The following is a 20,694-nucleotide window of genomic DNA, read 5'->3' as shown; positions in this document are numbered from 1 at the left end:
GAATTTTTTATGGGAAAGTTTTTAAAACATTTGCCAAAGATAAAAGATAAAAATTGATAACAATTAAAAAGAGCTGATGACATATTATGTACTGTAAACTTAAAAATGTTATATTTGGATTGTGTTATGCACAAATTAAGCCACACTAACCTCAAACTGAGTTAATAATTTAGCTTGACTGTCAAGTTTAATACATAAAAAGTACTTTATAGAACAAAAAAAGTAATAATTTTTTTACGTTTATTATTTTTTAGTATAAAAGTTTAACAAACAAGTGTGATAACACATTTTCTATGTTATTCCTTTTCTTTGATTTTTAAGTTATTTTTAATGTTTTTTTTTTGAAAGGAATAACCCGCTGTGTCTCTATTTAGAGGCTTATCAGCAGGTGAAATAGAGGAGATATGGAAGGAGGTAATGGAAAATACACCACAATACCCAGACCAATTGAGGAAAACATCTTTCTTGGATGTTTTTCTTGCAACTGGCGGGAATCGAACCCGCGTTGCCATTTTCACAGGTGGCCGTCTTTTCTCCTGCGCCACAGCGTAAAACAAATAATATGTTTATACAAATAATACATTTTATTGTGATGAAAATTTTTAAGTAAAAAAATTATAAAATTGAAATAAAAGCTTAATGTTCTAAACCAGCCGTTGAAAATACTAATGGACTTACTGTTAATATGATTCTCCAAATTAAGAAAAGGTAGCGGTCGTTTGTAATAAACAAAACTTGTCGACAATTTTGGCAAAAAAACGTCAATTGCGGGGCAACATGTTTATACATCTTAATTTGCAAATTCCTTTGTTAAAATCTTCAGTACCAAACTAACATCGAACGAGAGAGGTGATCCTAAAACAAACTACGACAACCGATCTGCGTCAGCGTCTACCCAGGCTGCCAGCTCCAAAAACAAGTGCCAGCGTCACGAGACAGCCAGATTTCCACTGGGTTCCAAAGCTACGTCACGCTTCAACACAACAGGGGGTTAGTGGAGTTACGCAATCTTCCCCTCTAACCTATTATATATCCACTTTCTAAGTTGTTTTCCTCTGGTGAGAGGTATTTCTTTGCACTTAGTCTCAACAGTAATAATGAAAAATTTTGTAAAGCCTGATGAAGTCGATTATATTTCTTCTCGTTTTGAGACTTTCCATTTAAAAAAAAAATGTTAATTGATCTTAATTGCTGTGTGTATTGCGACTCTCCCTGGACCTTACTGTCCTAAAAACTTACGCGTTACGGTGCTGTTTAGTCACTACACATGCAAAAAATGAGAGATTTTAAATTGTAAGGGTGTAATTTTCATCGGCAATAGCTTCAATTATTTATAGTTGAAGTCAAAAATGATGATATTTTTCATCTAATTGCTAAAAACATGAAAAAAAAAACATTAATTCATGCTCTCAGTGCGCGCAAAAGAACCGGCCCCAACGAAAGCCGGAAAGCTACACTAACGCAGCCAACGGGCGTCAGGGAGAAGTACAAGAAACTTTGTTGTTCGCGCGTGACGCATAAAGTTGTCTCTTTTGTTCCCAAATACACCCGTATTATCGAGAGTGAGATGTAAAGAGTGTGCAAGATAATTATTTATAAGGATTACTCTTTTACTACGAACGCGACATGCAACATATTGGTAAACTTTGTATTGTATCGGTGATATCTCCGATTTTTGACAAAAAGCTTTTTATGTTGTCAGTAAGCATTAGTTATTTTTAAAAAAAAACTTTTACCGACACGTAAATGTATAACGAAGGAACAACGAAAATTTCAACCCATCATTAATGGAGATATTAAAGTTATTAGATGCAATGTGTACTAGCTACACATCACCGGGAAGGGAGATTTAATACTTTCGCTTGTGTCAATTCAATGTATCTATATTATTTACAATATTTGAATAAAATAAAATAAAAACAATCAATTTTTAATTTATTCGTTTTTATGATTGATAACATAAGCCGAGTCTCTTTCCTCTTGCGATTGGTCTTTGTCCCCCCAACCCCACAGGTGATGACTGCCATCTCCCGCTCTCAGGGCTTTCTTTTTGACAATATCCGTCGAAGCGAACTTCATATCGTAAGCCCACCCGATCTTGGCCATTAGATCGATGAAAGACTTGGTGAAGTTCATGTGCTTGCCAAGCTCGGCCGTCTTGTAGTCCCAAGGAAAGGAGTGGTGGTAATTGTGGTAGCCTTCTCCTAGTACTATGACGGAAACCGGCAACGTTTCGACGGGCGCAATATTACGGTCGTACGGCTTATTGCCGTATTTGTGGGCAATGCTGTTCACACAGAAAGTCATGTTGACAACGAAGGAGTAGCGGAGCATGCAAGGAACGAGAAATGCATTGATGAACGTTTCTCCCCAGAAGTACATTGGCACCACGGTCGGTAAAACAAAACACAACAGTGGCATCAATATTAGATAAAAACTGCAAAAAACAAAACAAAAATATTTTTAAAGATTTTTTATAAAATTATAAATGAACCGAAACACACGCCATACAGGCTATCCCAAAACTCAACGTTTTTCCTTCGACGGTTGATATGACGGTTCAACTCTCACTAGAATGGATTCATACGACCTTAGTAAAAAGTCGTTAATTTTCGAGATATGGGCACTTTTTTTCGAGTAAATCTACGCCTGAGATCAGTTCCTCGACAGCCACAAATATAAATTTATGATTTTGAGGATTGTAATTTAAAATTGTTGCAACAGAGGGGGAAAATATTTTTGAGAAGGGAATATGGAAATCTAGGCAATTACTATATTTTACTTCACAAAAGTTAACAGATGGAAGAGTTGAAGAAATGTGGATATTCAAACATAGGCAGAATGTTATAAAGTGTGTAAAGCGGCCGCTTAAACCAGCTAATTACAGGTTATAAGCCCATATTCCCTTCTTAAAAATGTTTTCCCTCTCTGTAGAGTAAAAACATTTTGCTATAGAGCAACAAATTTAAATATGAATAACTCCCTTGGAAGGAAATCCAGCCAGTCTGCAAGCATTTGGACATACTTAAAACATTATTTTAATCTATGTTATACAATTCTGAATTACCGTCGATCACAGTCCAATCTAATTTAAAATTTATGTTTATATCCACACAGTGTTATTTATTATATTATATTGATTTGTTATGTACTAGAAAATAATATAAAACATAATCTAAATGAATGCCTCGACACGGAGTATGCCCAGTGAGGTGTTCATATGGAAAATAAAAAAAATATGCGAAATAAATAAAAATTACTAATCTTTACAGGAAAAAAATAAAAAGTACCCTCAAATTTATAAGTTCAACATAATTTATCAGCTGCTCACTTTGATTCTTGATACTAAAAAAAAAATTCGACGCTAATCTGGCAAGTAATAGAAAAAAAATAGCTGAACTAGTTATTTTAACAAATTACAACAGAGATGAAGAACATTTAAGAGAAGGTAATATAGAAGTCTAGGCATCTACAAGGCTTATGATCTGTTATTGTCTGTTTTTTTTTACAATATACTTAATATACTTTTAATAGAGGTGAAACAGAGTATTGAAAAAAAGAATAATTACATAGCAATGAAATACACATTAAGAGTAGTAATAGTAAACAAAAAAATCCCACAAAGGCATAGCTTGTAACTGGGTACACAAGAAAATATCCAAGAATTTTGCTCCTATAATAAATAGACAGTTAAAATATTTTTGTGTAACATAAGAAAGAGAAAATAAAACATTCTGTAAAAGGTTGTATGGTATTTTTTTTATAGTAATCAAAAAGGAAATAAAAAATGTTTAAAAAAAACATAAAAATATTAAGTGGCCACTTTACACACTGTGTAACATTACTCTTTGGCCCATATTTAAACATCTATATTTAACAACAATATTTTGAGTTTGTCCAAATTTTTGTAGACAAGGACTGGATTCAACTCCCTGGGGAGCTGTTTATATTAACATATTAGAACAGAGATGAAGAACATTTAATAGAAGATAATATAGAAGTCCAGGCATCTACAGGGCTTATGACCTGTCAATGACTGGTTTAAGTGGCCACTTTACACACTGTGTAACATTCACCATTATGCCTATGTTTGAACATCTATATTCCTTCAATTCTTTCATCTGTTGATGTTTATGAAGTTAAAGAGCTGAAACCTTTATTTATGCGGGTGAGATTCATCTAATTGAATTATTTCACTTACATACTAGGCAACGCCTGAAAATATTATTTTTTCAATTTCTAGACCAGGTAATTTATGAAACCAGCCATTGACAGGTCATAAGCCCTGTAGATGCCTGGACTTCTATATTACCTTATTTTAAATGTTCTTCATCTCTGTTGTAATATGTTAACATCTTTATTTCTTCAATTCTTTCATCCGTTGATGTTTGTGAAGTTAAAGGGCTGAAAACTTTATTTATTCGGGTGAGATTCAACTAATTGAATTATTTCACCTACATACCAGGCAACGCCTAAAAAATCTTATTTTTTCAATTTTTATACTTCTTCGTGGACAAAGTGGGCTAGTTTTTTTTTTAAATGATAAAAACATGTACTGAATCATAGAATTATAATATACCAGAAGGCGCGTAGAACCAAGTTTGTAAACATTGTACCGTGTCTAAAAGTCCCCCCTCTACCCGACATCCCGCCTGCGCGCATGCGTGAAGAGACCTCCTAGTGTTGCCAGACCATGAACAATAAATACAAATACAAGAAAATTTTGTGTAATGTTATGTTATATTTTACAACAAAAAATATTTCACTGACTGGACTATGAAAAAAACAGCTACTTTTTAATAAAAGCTAATGGCGAACGTAAAAAAAACATTCAGTTATCAAGAAAATTAATACCGTTTAATATTACACTAAGGCTTATTAATAAAAAGCCGGGTAAAAAATTAATCTACCCTGGCAATACTTACAAAATGTGCAATTACTTTTATTTAACAATCTAAAAGATGTTAAAATTTGTCGGCCTCGTGGTGTAATGATCAACGCGTTTGCTTGCCATGCAAGAGGTCTCGGGTTCGATTCCCGACATGGTTGATTTGAAATATTTATTTAAATGGGTTTTTTCACACTAGAATATTTCATTGTCCCTGGACTGGTACCTGAAGCGTAAGACTGATCATCTTACCTACATGTAACAAAAATGATGAAGATACGCTGCGATTGGTGTACCAATGCAGTGCCCTATGCGCTTTTAGGTGCGAAAAGAGAACGATGATGATGATGAGATGGTAAAATAATTGAATTCTTGAATAACATTACTTGTGAATTTTCTTCTTACACGTGAAATGTGATCCTACCGTATTTCCTTTTAATCCCAGCAGTATTTTGAAACTTGCAAACGACACAACACGGCATAATTGAATTTAAATCGGCAGTTGCGTACTAAGCGACGTCTATAGAGTAACCTAATGACTTAAATGTGAAACTCCTTATTTGTAAGTAGTTTAGTCAAGTTTAGTTTAATGCGCGTGTACGGTTTCTTGACTACTCTAGTTCAACGTACCAACTGAAGTTAATTTTTTTATTTTATTTATTTATTGGGGATATCAACAGTAATACATGTAACAAAAATACAACAAATAAAATATACAGAGAATAAAACCAATGAAATATATCCACAGAAATACATTTAATACACGTACAATACAAACAAGTGTGTTTGTGTGAGTGTAAGTGTGTGAGAGGGTGGGTGAGGGGGTGATATATTGGAAAAAAAGATTTTGCAGTTATACTGTATAAAGAGCTCACTGTGAAGTTATTTATTAATTATAAAATCTAATTTTAATGGTTTTTAGTTTATTAAAGTGCTAGGTTTTTTTTCAAACTAAACAAAACACATATCTCAAACAGTACGTACGTTTTAGCTGTTAGAAATTTAATTCGTTTTCACACGTGCCGTGAAAATCCCCGGCACGGCGACATGCAACTCGAAAGTGGGTTAATATTCACAATATACCATTGTAAGCCGTAAATTTTAACGAATGTTTCGAAAAGCCACCCGAGGTGAATAAAAAAAAACAAAACATACTCTAAATGCCTTAATTGAAAAAACACTGGATAAAAGTAAGATAAATGCTGTTGAAATGCAAATCTCTGCGATAAACACGTGATAGTACTTTAAAAAAATATATTTTTCTTTTCTATATAAAAACCATAAAATTAAGAATAGTCCAGAAACCGCATACGCACATCAAACAGAAGGCGACTCAGGTCCTCATAAATGAGTAGGTTAACGTTTTGACCAATTAGTTTCATTGTAGACGTCGCTCAGTACGCAACTCCTGACTTGAATTCAACTATGCCGTGTTGTGTCCTTTTAAAGTTTAGAAATACTGCTAGGATCTTAAAGAAACAGGATGCAATCACATTTCATGTGTAATTAGCAAATGAATGTGTATGTAGCAAATGCATAACATAAAAATTGAATTATTTTTCCATCTGTCAAATTGTCGAAGAAACAAAATGGAAAGTTCGTTAGTGTTGCCAGGGTAGATTTTTTACCCTACTTTGCTCATCTAATAAAAGAACTGATAAAAATTAGACCTCGGATTAAACAACGCCGTAGGGAACATTTGAACGACATTATCTTTAAAACATAAAATTTTATTCAACATGATATCAAAATATCCGTTTTCTGTCAAATTAAATTTGTTTTATATTTTAAGTTAAAAGTATATTAATGCAATTACTCTTATTAAAAGACTCTTTACTTATCGACTCTGTTGTGTCAATCAATGTTTCCGCGTGCACAATAAAATTTAAGAGAAATTAACAGATTACTTTTTTTAACCTTAAATTTGTGTTATGATTTTTTTTTTTCCCATAAAGCAACATAACCCGGCGACTTCACGAATACGCGCGGCGAAAGTAAGCCGGAGTGGGGACATTATTGGACACAGTCCGATGTATTCAAATATGATTCTACGCTCCTTCTGGACTATTCTTAATTCTATGATAAACACTATGCAACCAGTGTCGGAGCATTCATTAACGAAATTTATATTTTTGTCGTTGCGCTGACAATATCTTCTGTAAGGTGAATTTTTAATTCCTCATTAAGATTACGTAGTTTCGTTTCAACGAAATATACTAAAATAAAATGACCTATTTACTACTATCACAACCATTACGCCGTAGGCAGAGAGAATGGACCGCCACACACGTCTATCCTGGCTTACATTCCTAGCTTCTTCCACATTCATACATCTCGTCATACATGCTCTTCGGTTCTGTCTGCTTTTGAAATGACCAGACTTAAGATTTTGGTTTATCTGATCATGCCACGTCTTCCTTGGTTGTCCTCAATTAATTTTCGCCAGATATACTTGTTTTACCATTTTTTCGTCGTTCATTCGTTCTACGTGACCAAATCATCTCAGAGATCCTTTCTCAATCTTATCAATTATACTTGACTCAGATTTACACTCTTGCACATTTAAGTCAGCATTTTCTATTGAATACAACACATCATATTCCGCAAGCCGTTTTGCATATAGGACCGTTCAGCATACTCAATTACAAAATTCGATGACATATCCAAAGCAACGTTCTAGAGTACATTAACTTCATTAGCGCCATGACGACATGAAGAACAAAGTAAAACGGGCTATAAAATGACCACCAGGCATGGTTACCTCAGTCAGTCAGTTCAGGATTCAGTCCAGTCAGTCAGTACAATTATGTAATTACTGTACGTTACTCTCGCGCTTCACAATAAAGTTGCGTATATTATTTACCATGTAATAAATACGCAACATCAACATAATTTCTTGTGTTAATATCCAACAAATAATCAAAATCGTATACTGGTTATTCCAAATTTGTGATTTTAAGTACTCGTCTTTTATACCTATAACAAATAACAATGAAATTCCACAAAAAATTTTCACTGACAATTCTTTTATTTATTTGTATCTTATGTAAAGGCATTCTTGTTCAAGTTATACTTACGAGTATTGAAACATGACAACTCGATCCTTATGAAGATCACTTAAATCAATTGTTTCTAATTTCTTAAGGTATTCTGGGTGCTTTTCACAAAGCAACCAGCCAATGTGAGAGAAAAAAAAACCTCTTTTGGAATTGTGAGGATCAGCGTTCGTCTCGCTGAATTTGTGGTGCAAGCGATGCTCGGTGGCCCAGGTAAGAATAGAATTCTGAAAAAAAACGTTGACATATCGTAGAGTTATAGCTGATTTGTTATTCTTAATTAAAATAATAAAATCGATTTGATAATTGACAGCCCCGCTCTGCTCGAACTAATTCAAATTCGAATACCTGGTAGGTGCACTAGAAGTAAGGAATTATTTTTTGCGACAATTCACGAACCAACTTCGAAATGCACTCTCCTATACCCAGGATACATAGATATGGAAATGAATTAGAACAAATATTCGATATTTTCAATACGAATTCTCTTCATGAATTATAAAGTATTCTCACTTGGTATTTTTTAGAAAAGTAACGGATTTATTTTTAAATATATTATTAAATTTCACTTTGTTTCCTGGAATGCGTGATTTTTTATTTCTCTTTTTTGACATGTTAGACATAATTTAAATTGTAAATTGGAGGATTTATTGCCAAATGGCAACTTCTTCCAAACAACTGATGATGATGATTTTACTAAATAAAGGTATTATTTAATTAATTTAAGTTTTTTATTATTTTTATTTTATGGCTCAAAAAACTTATAATATTTTAAGCACTTATGTTGTATTCATCATCATTAATGTAGTTTTTTTTTTAAAATTATTATAATCTAGTTATTCTCAACTTATTGTGTTATATTGAAATACAGAAAATAAGATTTTCTCATGTTATTGTTATCTTTTATTAAGAAATGTAATGTTTTTTTTTTTTTTACTTTTTTGTTTTTTGTATTATACGTTCAGTCAATTTTTTAGTTTTAATTATTATATTATTTCATGCTATGTACTACATGATTATTGTGCACTGCTGTGATTATTTTTGTAAGTTATTATTTTTTTTGTAAAAAAGCTATTTGAACCGTTGATGTATAAATAAATAAATACAAATAGGGTTTTAATTATGAATGTCTCCACTCGTGACAGTTTGGATGTTACGTAAAGATGTTTGAGGTTAGCCAGCTAAATAATGAAGATGGGTATTTTGGATTGGTATGTGTAGACCCAAATTTGTCTCCTGACATTTACGTACTATATCAGATACCTGACGAAAATTTTTAAGGGTAGTTAACAAATGTTTCATTCAAGACGACAGATGCAGATAGTATAAAGATCGCAAATATCTATCGGCATTATTTAGCTGGCTTACAACTTTTAAATTCTCAAAGATTCACCTGGTAAAAACATAAATATTTTTCATGCGTCTGCATGCTGTCAAGACATGGACGGTGGTGCTAGTGGTATATTCTGAGAATTCCTTGGAAGACCAGACGTACAAATATTTGGAGAAGATGTAACCAAAAGACAGAGTTTCGGGTTCTCGAGGTCCCGGACATCCAATTTATATCAAAACTACCAGGCGCAAATTTGATTTTGAGGATTCAAAAAAGCTGGCAGCTAACCGAGATCAGAAAGCTCTTGGTGGAGACCAAATATTCCAACAAAGGGCGGACATGGAATGATGAAAAAATGGAAAAAAAAACAGATTTCTTACCTGAAAAGCCATGGCGCTTGCAAGGGCATATATAATTTTAAGTGGAGTTTTTGCTTTGTACGATCTATGGGACCAAAGTCGGTGTACTCCAGCTGTGATTCCCAATCCTGATATAATATAAAGTAAGAATGCTGAAAAAAAAAATGTTTCAGAGACGAAATTCTACTCAGTTGCTCTCTATAATTAAATAGATACGTTACAAGTGCGTATTTTTTTATCTTTATGGTTTTTTGGTTTTACTCACATTAATGATGGACTTTTTGAAACATTTACTGGACTTATTTGTATAATATTTTAAACTTTAAAAAAAATGCACAGTTTTTAGAGATATTTTACTGAGGTATTGAAAGTACAATAAGCTAAAAATGTTTAATTTGTAATATTTTGTCAGCCTCGTGGTGTAATGGTCAGTGTGTTTGCCTACTATGCAAGGGGTCTTGGGTTCGATTCCAGACACGGTAGATATGAAATATTTATGTAAAATGGTGTTTTTACACTAGCATATTTCATGGTCTCTAGGCTGGTACCTGAAGCGTAAAAATGCCTTCATGTAACAAAAATTATCAAGGTAAGCTGCGATTGGTGTACCAATGCAGTGTCCTATGCATCATTAGGTTTGGAAGGGGAATGATGATGATGATAGTTATAAATATTTTCTCTAGATGATTTTCCATTCTTTGCATTGGATTCTTTTCTTTTAAACATTCGAGGTCAATAACATTCGTAGTCAATACATCAAAGCATCGGGGTCGACGTCGGTATTATACATTGGTGATGGGTCGTCTATTTAGTATTAAACAGCATTTATCAAAACTATTCCTGGCCAATAAACATTCTTTCCCAAATGGCACAAGAATTCTCGGAATAGTAACGCGTTGTTGTGATAGTCGTTATCATAAATCGTTGAACAATTTACATCAAACATTTATAATCTAGTGCACCAATATTGAAAAACATCCTCATCACATCAACGGTAGGTCCATTCCGTTGCTCCATTTCTGTATTCAAATGCTAAAATTTTGTACAAAATTTAATGACATTTGTTTTACTATTATACTGTTCGTTTATTGTTGACGTCGTCCTTGCACAATATTCCTCTTAATAATTTCCCTTTCAGCAACTAAAGGCGCAAAGGGCACTGCATTTTAACAATCATATTAAACGTGGCGGTAAGGTAATCAGTATTACGCATCAGGTGCTAGTCCAGTGACATTAAAATATTTCAGTGAAAAACCACAATTTAATAAAATATTTGAAATTGAACCTTCCAAAAATCTAACCCGGACCTCAAGCATGATAGACGTAAGCGCCAAAGACTACGACCTGGACTTATGGACTATGACAAGGACAGTTCTCCACTCGATTTTGTTTTTCAGGATTTTTATCTAAGATTAACCATCGAGTTAAAAACGCTCAAATATTTTTTATTTCACACTCAGAACCGTATTTTTTATGCGCCGGAATACAGAAAACTATATTAATAATATTAAATAATTCATTTTTAAGAATATTAAAATTGAGTTTCACTGACAACAAAAAAAGCATCAAGCCACTTAACATTTTTCATCCATAAAGATAATAAAATTATGATGTGTTTTATTCATTTAAATTTTAAGCAAAAAAAAAATGCACGGTTTAATTCCCATAAATAAAAAGAAAAAGAGGGACCTTTTGAATGTCTTCAATTCGATAGATTCAGATTGCTACTCGTTCTTTTGTAATTTTCCAGATAGTTGCCACATTTCCAATATTGATGATGGAGCCGTAGATAATGAAGAAAAACGAAAGCATCTCACCGTTTCTTAGATAATTGGATTATTTTATTATAATTAGGTTTGAGTGTGTATGAGAAGTGAGGTCTGTATGCAAAGATGTAGTGATACAGCGTTCTTGATTAATAGGAATTTATGAAGGTAAGATGATCAGTCCATCTTGCCTTCATGTAACAAAAATGATCAAGATACGCTGCAGTTGGTGTACCAATGCAGTGCCCTATGCACCATTAGGTGCGGAAAGAAAACAATCATGATGATGAATAGGAATTCAATAAATTTTGTCACATAACTTGATTCTTTTCTTTTGTATATTGGATTATGTTTGTAAATACATATTATGTAAGATTGTGATGTAGTAGTAAGCGTATTTGCCAACCAAGCAAGATGTGTGGTCTGGTTTGGTTCTCGACAAGAAATATTTATTTAAAAATGTATTTTACAATGTGAAATTTTACAGTCCCTGGACTGGCACCTAAAGCGTAAGACTGATCATCTTACCTTCATATAATAAAAAAAACACTATCAAGATACGCTACAATTGTTGTACCAATGGAGTATTCTATCCACCATTAGGTGTAAAAAGGGGAATTCTGAGGACACATTTGATTATTTTCAAAACATTAACGTTATTTTGTTTTTTTTGAGTTTGCTGTTCTTTGTATTAAACGAGCTGAACCCGGCAATGCTTTGCTATTGCTAGATTTGAGTACATCCTCGTATATATAGATAAAATGTATTTGTATGTATTTGCTGTAACTTAATCAAACTTCAAGAACCAATTAATCCCATATTTTAAATATAATAACTGAGTTTCTAGTATTTTAATTTGTTTTATATATTACAATACATTTTTAAATTTTTAATTTTATTTTATGTTTGTAAATTGTTTATTTTCTCTGTATACGTAAAAACCCTTTTGGCCTTAACAAATAAATAAATGAACACATTCGAAAATTTATGGAATTAATTACAATATTTAAGTTTGTCCAAATGTTCACAGACAAAAGACTGGATTTTCAGGCGTTGCCTAGTATGTGAAATAATTCAGTCGGATGAATCTCTTCACAACAATAAAGGTTCCAGCTCTTTCACTTCACTTAAATCAACAGATGCAAGAATTGAAGAAATATGGATGTTCAAACATAGGCAAAATGGTGAATGTTACACAGTGTGTAAAGTGGCCACTTAAACCAGCCAATGACAGGTCATAAGCCCTGTAAATATCGATTTTAGTTTTTACCGTCTTAGTGCATAACGATGAAGATAGCCGTACATAATCGCGGCCCAGCCCATTAGTTATTTGGTCTACAGGACACATACACGAACATTGCCTTTATAAAGATTATGATTAAACTTTAAGTCACCAAATATATTATATCTTGTTAATTATTATAGCTTAACACGGACACAGCCTAAAATTGTAACGAATAAATAAATAACTAGCGGACTTTTTTACACGTTTTTACACATCTACGAACACGCACAGCGCAAAGATCTATATTTCTCTGAAAACCGCACGTTAATTGGTTAAGCCGGTTAGGAGGAGTTGGGTGACATCACACATACAGAAGAATTATATATATATAAAGATAAAACAAACTTACCAAAGAGATTCGTTTTCCACATGGAAGATGTAATGGAGAGGTATAACCCATACAATCCCATTATATGAATGACCAAAAAAAATATAATTTGTCCATATAAAACTGTCACCTTATAATCAAGGTCACCTATTTCACTTTTCTCTTCTTTTAAGTGGCAGTTAGCATCTTTTTCTCTTTTAGGCAAGATGCTTGTCGTGTCAGCTGTATTCGGCGCCATTTTCATTACCTACAAATAATACAAATAAATAATTTTTCAAAAGTCCTAATTTTTATTATTGGACATTGTCCATTTATTCAATTCATAGGGTTAAAACATTACAATAAAGAATAGTTTAAAACATTTAATTTTTAAAAAAAGAATTGATAAACATAAAGGACATCTAGATGTCTAAACACGATCTAGATTATTTATTTAGTGCTTGTTTTAATCGCTGTAAACTTAAACTAAAAAAATCCAGATCTTGTCTTGAGTTAAGAATACGACAAAAAAGAGTCCAGGGAGGATTAAGGCCATAGTTTGTTCTATGCTGTTCGATGAACCTTTATTGTTTCTCAACCTAAGAGTCGGAATATGGAATTTTACTTGTCCCAGTAATTATGGAACATCGATTATACTATTTAGTATGCCGAACATACATATGGAATGAATATTAGTACTACGTTTTTGTAGACTAGAAATATTTAACATTGACTCTATATCAGCATAAGAATAATAACCTCTCTCTAGTCCAAGCGTCCACGCCACTTTTCGAAACAAGCGATGTTGGACTGATTCAATGTGATTTATGTGATTAACATAGAATGGAGACCAGACCACGGAGGCGTACTCTAGAGGAGGAACAGTTGAGCAATAAAGAGTTTTGATTGTACGGACATTAGTAAAATCGAAAGATATTCTATTAATGAAGCCAAGTATTTTCAGTAATTTATTTACTGTATTATCTGTATGCTCGTTGTTTGTCAGTTTATAGTCCAAAACGACTCGTAAATCTCTGATAGACGTAACTACATCAATTTTGGAGTTTTCTATTGGGTACTCGAAGGAAATCAGTCGAACACCACAATACAATAGACGACAAGGGATTAATATAATTTTAATTCAAATAATTAGTGAAATTTATTTGTGGAAGTATGTGTTATCATTTCCCTTTCTACACCCAGTGGTGTACAGGGAACTGCACTGTTATAAATATAAATGCAGAGTTTTTCGTAAGGTCATACGTTTCAGGCGCTTATCCAGAAATAATGAAATATTCCGTTTAAGAACCGTTAACGTTAACCTGCTGTTAACCACTAATTTAAATTTTTTTACCTACCGGTTTCAAAGCTACACAAGCTTCTTCATCAAGGTATATTTAACGAATCTTATCCTATTTCATTTAAACAGTGATTACTTAATATCATTGAATAAATATACATCAAAACGGACTTATTATGCGAGTATCAAAACCTTTTAAACATGCAGAGACATATGAAAAACTCAACAAAACATTTGTTCGTCCCCCGGTAGAATTCTGTACTCCTATTTAGTCACCTTACTATAATGTAAGGAGTAATAGACAAGAAAGGGTCCAACAATTTTTTTTTAAGCAGGTCGACTACCGGTTAAAAATTAACTTTTCTAATCATGCTGAAAGTATGCAGTACCATGGAATAAACTCTCTTAAAAATCGAAGAATAATGTTAGACCAGTTATTTTTATTCAAATTAATAAATAATTAAATTGATTCTTCAAACCAACTTGAAAGACTTCAATTCCGTGTGCCATCTAGACCGACAAGACAAAATCTTCTGTTTTACACTGAAAACGCGTCAACAAACTATTTTAAACAATCTACAATACCTAGAATATGCGGCCAATATAACAATATATTTACCGAGGCTGATATTTTTTGTGACAATGTATGTAAATTTAGGTCTAAAATTATAGAAATTTTAAGAGAAGCAGACATTTAAATTTATTATTATTATTATTATATACATATTTTTTTCATTTCGTTTCTTTTACATTTATTATATTGAACATACTTTAAATCATTGTTTTAAGTGTAAACAATTTTTTTGGTGTGTGCATGAGTTTCTTACACTAATATACAAAGAAATTGACAATATATGTGTACATACTGTTTGTTTACCTAATAAAATAAATAAATCAAAACGTATGTAGCTAACAGGTCAAGTCTTTTTGTCGTGTCGCTCTTGTTCTCAAGGTATAAATAATTATAAAGTGAGATGGATACTATATTTAAAACTAGGCTGAAGTGGACTTAAAGAAATATTGTTTATTGGGTTATTTGTTATTTTTTTTCTTATCTGAATCGCTTTTTTAATTTTTTAGATATCCACGTTGTTTGATTTAAATATTTTATTTTCAAGATTGAGAACTTTAAATCCAGTGTCTTTATTTAAATTATGAGTTTTTTGAAACAAAATAAAAAAATTAACCACATTGTAATCTGAACATCGAAATGCGGCAGAATAATATTTGGCAAAGAAAAGATTCTATAATTTTTGACGTAAATAGTGGATCTGCTTAAACTGCGTATCGGATTTACTTTAAGAATAAAGTTATTAATTTGATATATTTGATAAATCTGTTTCGTTTTTAGAAGCTTGACACTAATATGGCTTTTGAAGAAATCATTTTTGATTCTTTTAGTCTATACTTGTATTGTATATTAAAAACCTTTAGCGTATTGTAGTCATTTACCGATTTAGCAGTAGCTAATAAATAAGTTAATAATTTAGTCAAACGATATTTTGGTTCAGTAGAAATGGTTACAACAATTTGAAATACAAAATGTTTACACTTTAATAATGTAGCAAGGTAATTTAAAAATAAATATTCATCGAGATTATAACAGTATACATCAATAAATTTACCTACGTAGTATAAATCAATGTAATATTTAGAAAAAAATAGTTGATACAAAAATGTAGCATTTCTATTATAATTCTAATTATGACGTACGTAAAAAGACAAAAGAAAATAATTCACTGTCTTACGCATAATCTACAAATATTGTGTAGGTACCTGCTTACCTTTTACGTAAATAACGAATCGAATTAATTTTCGAACGTTGCGTTGTTTAAATTTTTGCGTCACCGGGAGAAAAAAAGCATATAAACAACAAAGAAAACTTCATAAAAGACTGTAATAGGAACCAAGAACTAATTTTAGGAAAAAATTGGTATTTTCGGTCTCGAATGGAACCAAAATGGAATGTTTGGTCAGCTCAATACCTTCAGGTGTTGTACATTAAAATGGCATTTTGTGGACTGCATAGCATAGACTGCGTAAGCCCTGTAAATGCCTAGAACTCCATTTCCCTTTTTTAAAAAGTTTTTCCTTCTCTGTTGCAACAAGTTTAGATATAATTGTTTGTAACAAAACAGGTAAAAACAACTTTTTAAAGCAATTATTTAATATTTTTACAACCGACCGGTTTCAACGCTACACAAGCTTCTTTATCAAGGTATACTTTACTAATAAATTCTATTCTATTTTATTTTTTCAATATTTACTTAATATTGTGCTGCGTATGGAGCCAATAAATGAAGTGTTTTTGTCTTGTAATAAACATGATCCCGTAACTTCGAATCGACATTCGAATATTCGAATTGATACTTTAGAAATGAAATCGTTCCGGAGTTCCCATCCCCTTCTCACTCACACAAATACAATTCTACTGACTATGCGATGTCGCATGGATACGCGCTGCACATGTGAAATGGGCCAATATCATACGTTTAAGAAGTGGCAAATTGCTGTAAAATATTTAACTATCCAATTCATTCATAAATATTTCAGAAAATAATGGGCTTTTTGGTTGCCTCGTCGGCAAACCCTGTGTGGCTATAAATTACATTTTCATACTGAAAAAAAAATTGATCTCAACAAAAAATACAAAATTTACATAAATCGGAAATCAATTTTATATGTAAATCTGAGCTCTTAAATTATTCAGAGATTGTTTTTTTTTGTATCGGCAATTGAAATATTGGTGAAAAGGTAAACTACGTCGAATGAAATTAGTTTCATATTATTTGGGATTTCTATATCCTTCAGTTTATCAATCAATTGAAAATAATTTCGAACTGTGTACTTTGGTATAAAAACGTTAAATCAATTAATTAAATTTGATACTATATGATACTTCTAAACGAAATTGATTATCCATATAATTAAGGGGACATTGAATTATGAGAAACAAATTGATTCCTGGTTTTAACACTGGAAGAAAAGTCACTTTTTGAGTCTTTTACTCTATTTTGTATATGGTCTTTGAATTTATCTGTAGGATCGTCTATTATGTTAAAGATATTGTTCGTTTAGAAATCTTGAATCATAGTATTTTATTCATTATCACCCTAGAGTTTTCTTTTTCTACTTGCGTTAGTTTTAATTTTTGTTAAAACGATTTTGATTTTAAATTGTTCACAATAAAACTTTCACTAATAATTGGGGAATTGAAGTTTTCTCCAACTGTTATTATTTTTTCTGCTCGTTTAAAGTGAAATGTTTTTTCTTCTTTGAAAAGCGCCGTTTTGATATCCACACGGAGACTATCTATTACTGATTGTATATTTTTATAGTTGTAACGTTAATTGTACTAAATACCTTTTTCTAGAATTAGGTTTTACCCGGGAAGGAATGTATGTAACGAATTAATCACTTCTGGTTTATCAAATTGTCAAACGGATTTGTGTGCTTTATTATTTACAATATGTTTGTGTTTTTTCGAAGAGATTTTTAAAATTGATCTTATCGCACTTAATCGTCAAAGATCCCATTCGGTAGTGTGTAAGTCCTTTACAAGTTCAATATGTAGAAAAAACAGTTTAGTCTTTATCTGATTTCGTGTTTTGAATGCGCTGGTCATATCCTCCTTAAGCAGGTTTTTTTGTTGTTGTTATTCTGTTGTTTATTTTACTTTTGAAATTATCTTGTTTGTTAGTTTCACTAATTCTTCAAGGCAACACTGATAAAAATAAATTCTCGAGGAAACAATTCTTATTTTCACTGATAGTTTTTTGGCAAATGTTGTTTTTTTTTGTCATACTCGCATCTAATAAAAAAAAATATCTTACATAAAATTTATATAACTATTTGTTTTTTTTAGTGGTAACATTTCTACAAAATCTCAAGAGGTCATGGGATCACTATGCATGCGCTCTAATTACCCTGAGCTTTCAAACTTTACCGCTAGATGCTGCTATATTAACTGTCGGAATGTAATTTCTTCAATGATATTATCCAATTTACTTATTTTTCTTTTGTATTTAAAATAGATTTAAAAGAAAAATGTGGCTACCTCAAAACAAATACAAATAACTTAAATAAACCGGAAAATTCCTCGGTGAAACTAATTTTTTGTTACATTTAAAGAGTGAATTTGTCTAGGGTTTATAGTCCATAATCGATGACACACACAAGCTGAAACGTTTCACCTGAAATACTGTGATGACAAAAGAAAAAACGTCATCATTTTCTATATAATCCAATACACCAATTCTAACAGTATTGCAGATGAAATCGGAGGGCATCGTTCTGCAGTACATTCACATCGTCCCTACCATGAAGAAATGAACCACAAAGGAATGTGGTCTATAAAGAGACCACAGGATGCAACACCAGTCAGTCAGTACAACAAGATCAGTTCACTTCAGTCCAGCTTGACGAAGTCACCCAGTTCCAGGATGTAGTTCCAAAGCAGTCTCTTTAACCCATCATCGCTGCTACGCTCACGCTACACAACCAAGTGCCGTATCATATTCGCCATGTAATGAATACGCATTAAACAGCAATCTTGTGTCTTCTTTGTCAATCTATAACTAGGGTAGGAACTCCAACCAACCCTCAACAACCCAACCCCTACAAATGTGTTCCGTGAGGCACTTCATTCCTTGGTACATACCAAAGTACCTACCTCAAAACTTGAAGATAAAGGGTTGGTAGTGTAACTTCGTGATCGCACGGGAGAGTTTATCTTCAATAATGTCATAATGAAGGTATGTCAATTAAGTGCGTAGATTTATGTATCACGCGTACGCGTGTCCTTGGTACATATCATTGTGCTACCCAAAACTTAATGATAGTGCGTCGGTAGTGTATCTACGTAATCACTCGGGAGAATTTATCTTCAACTTTGACGTTATTGTGAAGGCATGAGGCCATTTAATTCCTATTGTAAACGCGGCCCTGAACTGGCACATTATGTGTAAGATTAATTTTCACGTACCGTTGAATTAAGATACGCTTTGTTTCGTGACCAGGACGTCACCGTCAACGTCACCGTCAAGCGCTATAGGGTGATGAATACCAACTTCTGTAAGCCTAAATTGGATGATATGGACACCATCAACATGTGGTTTCAACAAAACGGCGCTGCATGCCATACAGCTCATGCCTCATTCGTCATTCTGCGAGAGTGATTTGAGGGTATAGTTATCTCACGTGGAGGTATTGTGAACTGACCACCGAGATTATGCGATTTGACTCCATTAGACTTTTTTGTTCGGGGTTTCTTTAGTCGCTGGTCTATGCAAATAAGCCACAAACCACAGTGGTCCTCAAAGCCAACATAATGCATGCTATCGGTCAAATTCAGCCTAATTCATGCGACAGATTCATTGAAAATTTGACATTTCGGATGCACGCTACCCAGAGAAGCCGCAGCGGACATTTGAACGATGTTATATTCCATGCAGAATGACATTGATAGACCTTTCAAACGAATCAAAATATTTAATGATATCTCACACACACTTTGTTTTATTTGAATTTAAAGATATGAAGCGCTTAATAAAAGGCCCTGTTTAAGTATATACAATGCAAAAAAGAAGAAAAAAAGCGTACCCGGTTATGTTATCACTAAGGCAAGAAATATTGTTACTACGCAGTTATTGACAATATTATTCGATAAAAATAAAACGAACGATGACAGACGTTAAAAAAAAACTAAAAAGTAATAACAATATGCCTTATATGTCACTGTAAAAACGTGTTTTCACTTCAAATTTCAGCAAGACTTTGACAATAAATAATTGAAACAAAATTTATGTAAAATTTACACATCAATTTTTTTGCATTTTTTTGCACTTATTCAATTCGTATATTCGTTATCAGCTTGTATTAATTAAAATGATGATGTAAATAAGCAAAAACATATGCGGTTTTTTCTGTTTTTGATTGTATTTCAATATTTTATTTATTTTTCCTTGCCCCGGCGGATGAAAAATATACTGGGTAAAAGAGAAGCAGAATTCTGGACGAATGATGTAAACTCGATGGCTTCTCTTAGGGAAATATCCTAAAAAAGAAAATCGTTTTGAGGTGACTAGAGTGTAATTTTTAGCACTTTCACCTCACATCTTAAATTTTAAAACAAATCATTCGAATTTGATTTATGTTCTTATTTTTCCTTTTAAAAATAATGTAGGTATTAGTATAAAAAAGAGGTTTCAACATTTTACGACACCGACGGTGGAAAAGTAATTATTATAATGAATTAATAATAAAATAAATTTTTCAACCTTTTTTAAAAAAAATTTAATTTACAGCGGTCAGTAAGCATGTATAATGAAAAAACATTATTAATCATTTCTATAATGAATGTAATATAAATTAATTCATTAACATATTACAACAGATATTA

At 32.3% G+C, this 20,694-nt stretch overlaps 1 protein-coding gene across 1 annotated transcript; it reads right to left on the bottom strand.

The window, feature by feature from the left end:
* Positions 1-1,743: 1,743 nt before the first annotated feature.
* On the bottom strand, positions 1,744-20,068 carry LOC148280869 (acyl-CoA Delta-9 desaturase-like). The gene is made up of 5 exons (XM_088227644.1): positions 19,896-20,068; positions 13,037-13,262; positions 9,658-9,788; positions 7,966-8,171; positions 1,744-2,437 (listed from the first exon to the last, which is right to left on the bottom strand). Exons 2-5 carry the CDS (start codon positions 13,257-13,259, stop codon positions 1,936-1,938), a joined length of 1,062 nt encoding a protein of 353 aa, XP_088083770.1. The 5' UTR covers positions 13,260-13,262; positions 19,896-20,068; the 3' UTR covers positions 1,744-1,935.
* Positions 20,069-20,694: the final 626 nt, after the last annotated feature.

This window comes from Micrasema longulum, unplaced genomic scaffold (assembly GCF_059751315.1).
Source record: "Micrasema longulum isolate JH-2025_06_02 unplaced genomic scaffold, ASM5975131v1 h1tg000521l, whole genome shotgun sequence".
NCBI lineage: Eukaryota > Metazoa > Arthropoda > Insecta > Trichoptera > Brachycentridae > Micrasema > Micrasema longulum.
This window is presented reverse-complemented; position numbering and strand designations above follow the sequence as displayed.